Source organism: Phascolarctos cinereus, unplaced genomic scaffold, assembly GCF_003287225.1.
Source record: "Phascolarctos cinereus isolate Bilbo 61053 unplaced genomic scaffold, phaCin_HiC Scaffold_9;HRSCAF=440, whole genome shotgun sequence".
NCBI lineage: Eukaryota > Metazoa > Chordata > Mammalia > Diprotodontia > Phascolarctidae > Phascolarctos > Phascolarctos cinereus.
In genome coordinates this window covers 184,039,441-184,046,095 of record NW_027556402.1, presented here as the reverse complement: position 1 = coordinate 184,046,095, position 6,655 = coordinate 184,039,441, and the positions used below count along the sequence as shown (strand labels likewise).

Genomic DNA, 6,655 nt, shown 5'->3' with positions numbered 1-6,655 from the left:
CCCCTAACTCGGCCAGCTGAAGGAGATAGCTGGTGAAAATTGTCAAGCTCAGCAGCTGAAAAGCTACCCGTTCTCTTGTCAGTATTAAACTCTTCCCTTTCTCAAAGAAGCGAAACTGAAGACACTTGGTGCCGCCTTGTAAAAACGATTGTATTTTCGACCGTGGCAAAAACTGACAGGGCAGCTAGTCTGGGCTAATGGGTATTAGAGTTGGAATGGCGTCCTCTTTGAGGGGGACCGGAAGTGTTTAGGTAAAAAAAGGCGGGGGGGGGGAAGCCCTTAGGCCATTCTAGACCAATTTCGCGTGTGTTCCTGCCTATGTGCATTTGGCATCGAAACTTAGAGAAGACAACACACAGTACGATGTGTTCAACTAAAGTTTATAAATTAAAAAATAAAAGCGGATATAGCTTACAAATATTCACAATTCTCTTAAAAGTAATACTGTGGTTGAGTGCGTGGTGCCCTTGAGAAGCGAAGAGGTGAACGAACTGGAAGAGAACCTCAGTAAGCTCGACAAGAGAACAAGCGTGACAGCTTGTTTTCTTCAGGAGAGTTTTTTTGAGGGGGAGGGGGTAAGAACAAGGAGAGAAAAGGTGAAGGAGGGGGCACTGGAAAGTCCGGAGATTCCTGTCTGAAGACAACGGTTTCAAAACACTGACTAGAAATATTCACATTGAATACAAAAATAATGATAACAGTAATAATAATTTTAATACAGCTGGAAAGTGCTACGAGTCGTAACTCCCTTTAAAGAAAGAAAGAAAGAAAGAAAGAGAAAGAAAGAAAGAAAAAAGGAAGGAAGGAAAGAAGGAAGGAAAGAAGAAAAGAAAGAAAAGAGTCTCCGTAAAAGTTTCCCTCAAGGTGGATAAACTGCATTAGCCTGGGTCTCACACTAGGCCACTTAGAGTCCTGCGGCGCTAGCCACGGAGAGTGAACCAAGGAGCATAAAACGAGGCTTACTTACATTCAGCGCCGAACAGGGCCAGCTGCAGGGCCACAGGCTCGGGCGCCAGAGGAGGGTTGGGGACAGGCACACAGACACCAAACCCAAATCAAAATAACCAAGACAGCAACAATCATTTTCAATCCATCCATCAGGGTGCCCTTGGTATGACTCCGGTGGGTTTTGGGTCTAATCGATCCCCTTCCCCCAACTCCATATCAATCCAATTAAAAAAAATAGATAGGTATATACAAATATCTCGGTAGCATGGATACCATGAACTCGTTTGGCCGAATGGACGAAGCTCTCGGCTTGTTGTAAATGTCTGTGAAGTTAGGCAACTTGACAAATAGCAATTCCCCACTTTCCCCTATACCCTTATCCTGCCCCCCCCAATTAATCCCCTTACTTCCCTCATCCTTAATGAAAAGCCATCTCAGACCCAACAACAGCAATAATAACAAAAATAAAGAAATCATAATAAATAGTGTCCTTGATGTCCTTTTCCTCGGATGACTCGGAGGACTGGTAGGTTTTTGTGGAAGCGTCTGGGGACCTGGCTCGACGTTGTCGTAGTCCTTCACTGGGTGCCCGCTGCGGCCGTGCAGGTGGAGAGGGCCCAGCCCGGAAGGCAGTAGTAGGGGTAGTAGTAGGAGGGCTGAAGGGAGAGCAGGGAGGGGGGCCTGAGCACCTCTCCCGGATGGTACTGTCTCTGATCGTCCCTCACTAGCACTTTGACCGCCACCTTCTTGGCAGCAGGAGCCGAAGCTAGCAGGTCTGCGGCCATTTGGCGGCGCTTGGTCTTGTAGCGGCGGTTCTGGAACCAGATTTTCACCTGAGTCTCGGTGAGTTTCAGAGAGGCTGCCAGGTCGGCTCTCTCCGGGCCAGACAGGTAGCGCTGGTGATTGAAACGGCGCTCCAGCTCGAAGACCTGTGCGTGAGAGAACGCGGCCCGGGAGCGCTTCTTCCGAGGCTTGGGCGCAGATTGCTCCTCTACTCCAGGGCCCCCGCCACAAAGGAGTTTCTCGCACTTGCCGCCTCCGCCTCCGTCCTCCTCTGTCCTCGGGCTGCGATCTGCTGGGGCCAGGGGGAGAACAAAACGAAAAGCAAGGTCAGTTTCGAGGCCCCAAGAACAAGCCTCAGGAGAAATAGCCGGGTTCTTACTTGCAGCCTGGTATTGACCCAGGCTCTCCTGAGACCCTGGGAGGGCTGGGAGACCCTTCCTACGGACAGGCGGACTGGTTCCGTGGCCCCTTTCCCCGGCGTCTGTCCTAGCTGCTGAATTGGTGAAAGAACTCGCCGCTTCACCAAAGGCGCGAAGCCGGATTACGGCAAAACGAACACTATCTCTCAGTCACTCTGTTGGCTTCTTGTTTCTAGCTCTGTCTGCCGTCTCTCTCTCTGACTCTTGTCTCTGTCAGTCCGATTTCCACCACCATCCCTCTCTCCTCTAATCTTTACTATCCTTTCCTTCTGTCTTCAGTCTGTCTCCTTCACCTCCACACCGGCGTGCGCGCGCACACACACACACACACACACACACATACACACAGTACCACCTAAGTCTCTCCCTGTTTCCCATTAGCACCTGGAGGGTTGCGATCATCCAAGTGTCATAGTATCAAGGGAAGGGAGTCGGGTGGTGACGAGCCTGTACTCGGAAGTCTATAGAGCTATCAAACCGGCAAACTTAAAGTGACAGAATGCTACGAGCAGTCAAAAGACGAGCTTTGCTTGTGGTTTCCCTCTCCACCTTTTGTGACTCCTGCCCCTTTGCCTTCTTTGGTACCCCAGGTGGAAATAGGAGAGATGGGACAGGGAGTCAGGACCTTTCCTATTTTCCTTGGACTTCTTTCCTTTTTTTTTTTTTTGCCGGGGGTGGAGCGTGGGGGGGGGGGGGCTTTGTCCATCGTTTTATCACTTCAGCTCCGCTCTTTACTCCCAAATACCTGCCTTCAAGGGAAACAGTGCCCAGGGCACTGGGCCTTCAGTAACTTGGTCAGAAACCATTTTGAGTTCTGCTGTACACCAAGGCCTACGGCCGCCGGCAAAGAGTGAAAAAACAGAACGGAATGGGGCGCTGGGTATCTCCTTACAGATAAGCAAGGCGTGAAAAGCAAACAGCTTTTCCTAGATTACTCTCAGCTCAGGGTCATCTCTAACCCGGAAAACGCGAAGTTGAAATGCTGCACTAAAGGTTTTTTAAAAAATTTCCCCTACAGATCCTGGCTTCCTTTTCTGTCAGTGCCTCCTCTCTGGCCCTACCTTTTCGTTTGCTGTTCTCGGAAGCAAGGTTTTGAACCGTTGGCTCAACTGCTGCCATGAATCTGAGTCCCCTTCTGCCCCGCACCCCTCGGTCTAGAAAGGCTTTAGCTCCGAAGTGTTCTTTGCTTTAATCTTTTGCTACTCCTCAAACTTCTCACTCCCTTCATCTCTCCCCTTAAAGACTAATCTGGGGGCTTCGGAGGCCATATTCTTTTTAACATCCTGGGCTCCCAAAGGCCGAGACCTGGGACAATTAGGATGCTGGATCACTGAATTCTAGCCCGAGTGGGAAGGGAGGTGAATTGGGGTCCCTCGCTCACCAGGGCACACGTGCTTGGAGCTGATGGGGAGGAGGGAACATGAGGAGAGGAGAGCTCCAAAAAGACTGTCAATTCTCTACAGGGATCCCCTTCCACTAGGGAAAGTGGGGAGGGGGTCCTGGCTCCGAGGCTACCCAGCGGGAACTTGCTTACTCCTCTAAATCTTGCCCCAGCTAATCTCCGGTGCCGAGCCCATGCGTGAAATTTCGTTCCTGGATTTCAGCTCCAGGATACGGTCTCTTTTCTCCCCCCCCCGTCCCCTTTCCCTCACTCCCATCGCCCAAGCCCAGTTCATCTTCCCTCCCATTGTCCACCAAGAAATTCAAGCAGACCTGAGACGCTGGCTGACATCTCACTGTCACTCAGGCCTGGGGGCTCTTCTTCCAGGTCTTTGGCCGGAGCCTCTGGCCCCGGCTGCCCCCTGCAGGGAGTTTCCTGGGCGCGTCCCGCGCCGCTGGCCATCCCGGGCAATCCTACAGCCTCCGCCGGGCAGCGCCGCTCCCCTTCGTTCTCTTCGCTCAGAGCAGAGTCCGAGTCCCAGCCCCTCGGGCTCCCCGCTGTCAGCCCCACAGCCACTGCTGCTGCTGCTGCTGCGGCTGCCGCCACAGACCTAGGCCCAGCCGGGGAGGGCAGGAGCGTCTCCCCAGATCCCCCCACAGTACCCGAGTCCATTTCTCCAAAAAGTCTCCAGCAACAGGCTGGAGCCGCCGCGGCCGAGCCTGCAGGGGCCGCGGCTCCCCTAGCCGGGAGCAGGCGCCCTTCCAAGCACGGATGTCCTACCCTGTCCTCCTTCTTGTTAAGAATCGCCTGGATGGAGAAAGGCGTCAAGGTGTTGCCGCTGCGGACAGCCATCTGCCCCTCGAGGGGCAGCGGGCCAGGCCCGGGGCAGGGAGCAACCCCTGCTCCGGAAGAGTCGGGGGATCCAAGACCGAAGAGAGAGAAAGAGCAAGCGAGCTAGTAGACGAGAAGAAAATGACCAATTTGACTGGAGGGCCCCCCAGCCTACTCCTCTGCACGATTCCCTCCCTGTCACCGAAACCTCCGCCCCACACACCCCCTGCTTCCCACTCTCCAAGGCTCCCCCCCACCCTCCACCCTCCCAGGTCCGACCCACCCTCCAGCCCCCCACCCCGCCCTCAAATCCAGTGCCAGAGTATCTTCTCCGCTCAGCTGGATAATCTCATGTCTCTCGCGGCTGCTGCCGCTTCTCTCTTTGCTCAGTTTAGGAGTGGACGGACTACGGAGGGAGGGGTAGCGCGTGTGGGGGATGGGGGTGGGGAGAGCAGGAGGCCTGGCTGATGCAGCTCTAACGTGCCACACTCAGGCAACAGTCCTCTCTTGAGCTCTGCACGGACTGACGGCCCGGGACGCTTTTTTCCTTCCTCGTTCCTTCCTTTCTCTCTCCTGAACTCGCTTTCTGTTGCACTCTCGCGGGTCTCCTTTTCCAGCTGTGGCTGTTGGAGCTGCGGTGGTGGAGGCAGCTGGATTCAGGCAGCGCAGGACACTTTCCCCGCCCCCCTCCCGCTTCTATCTGTTTCTTTTCTCTTTCCTTCTCCTTTTTCTCCTAGCACTGGTGTCATTGCTCACCTATGAGTGACAGCTGCGGCCCACGCCTTCCCATTGGGCAGGGCCGGGCTCAAGCAGACAGCTGATTGGCCAGCTCCAGCTGGGCAATGTTGATTTTAACAGACAGAACTGTGCAAGTTGCGGAGAGGAAGACTTGGGTTAGGGGTTAACCCCTTCTTTTCTAAATCTGCTGGTCCCGCAGCCTAATCCAGCTATGCATCATTTTATAAATGCACTGTATTATAAACTAAATTTTCTTTAGATATATATACTAATATATTTCAATGCATATAAGAAACAATGAAATCAACTCACTCAAAACGTGTTCATAAGTTAAAGGAAATGTGGATACAAGCGGCGACGACTTATCTCTTCTAAAAGATTCGATAAATACAACAAATAGAACACGCCCCCTTTTTCCTGTTTCCTGTGACTCAGTTCTAGGCGTATTCTATCCTCTCATTCTTCTAGTTGTTTGGAAAGGTACTCAGATAAGTAAAGCGCTAATCAGTGAAATCTTTTTAAAAAAAGATGGATTATGTAGGAATAAGTACACCATAAAATGCGAAAGCATCTTCTAGAAAGCACCCTGAAACTGAATTCTGTGATCTCACCGGGTGAATAATTCTGCACGTCAGTTTGAGTTTATTTAGTTTTATTTTAGAAGACGACTCTTAAGATTTTTCCTTATACGTAAAATTCCATACAAGTTGAACACCTTTAGCCTTAAAATTAAAAAAAATGAAATAGCTAAGAACTGGCATCATAGTTTTCCGTTATTCTAATACACTGGATACACTGAAAATTGTTTTTAAAAAGTACATTTTAAATCTACCAAAGAAACCAAATAAAAAGCAGAAATATTTTGATAACTATTGCATTTACGTATTACCTATGAATGTTACACAATTTTGGTTAAGCAATACTATTATCTTCCAAAAGACAATATTGGGAATCTAATGTGACATTACAACCACTGAAGAATTAGCTAAATTAAAAGTTAGGACGGTGCTAATTCTTCAAAATGCTGGGATTATTGATGTCCGTAATTGACATCGTAGTTACTTCTACCCAACATTTTTAGGAAGAGAGGTTGTCAGGTTCAGTATTTGAGTAAAAAATTTGTCCACTATTCACATTTTCCACACTGAAAAAAGATTTTTGGGGCCTCTTATATTTCCAAAACATTTACATGCACCTTGATTATTGCTATCTATTTTTAATACTGCATTAAAAAAAACCTTAACGAAGTGAAATTATTTCTTCAGAAGCAATTCGTGGCATCAGAACGGTGCCAGGGATGTGTGTGTGGGTGAATGTATAATGTCGAGATGAAGAATATTCTCCTCTTCCTCCCTTAGCACTGGCACTCAGCTATAGGTACCGAACGGCACTGAAGCAGGAGTAGATAATGGATTATAACAGATTTTTATACCCCAAGGTATTTGGGGAGGGGAGTAGGGAAAAACTGAAATCGACAGGTGGTTTTTGTAAATGCAGCAGACTGACAGGTCTGGAGTTGTGTGCAGTGCACAGGTAGACTGCTTTAAGGGATTAG

At 49.9% G+C, this 6,655-nt stretch overlaps 1 protein-coding gene across 1 annotated transcript; it reads right to left on the bottom strand.

The window, feature by feature from the left end:
• Positions 1–364: 364 nt before the first annotated feature.
• NKX3-2 (NK3 homeobox 2) lies at positions 365–4,581 on the bottom strand. The gene is made up of 2 exons (XM_020993171.2): positions 3,864–4,581; positions 365–2,020 (listed from the first exon to the last, which is right to left on the bottom strand). The coding sequence occupies exons 1-2, from the start codon at positions 4,381–4,383 to the stop codon at positions 1,527–1,529; spliced, it is 1,014 nt and encodes a 337-aa protein (XP_020848830.1). The 5' UTR covers positions 4,384–4,581; the 3' UTR covers positions 365–1,526.
• Between the last annotated feature and the right edge of the window lie 2,074 nt (positions 4,582–6,655).

Coding starts and splice junctions, on each gene's coding strand:
- NKX3-2 (XM_020993171.2), bottom strand. CDS start 4,383: ATGGCTGTCCGCAGCGGCAACACCTTGACGCCTTTCTCCATCCAGGCG. Junction 2,021..3,863: donor GATGTCAGCCAGCGTCTCAG/GTCTGCTTGAAT, acceptor TGGCCCCAGCAG/ATCGCAGCCCGAGGACAGAG.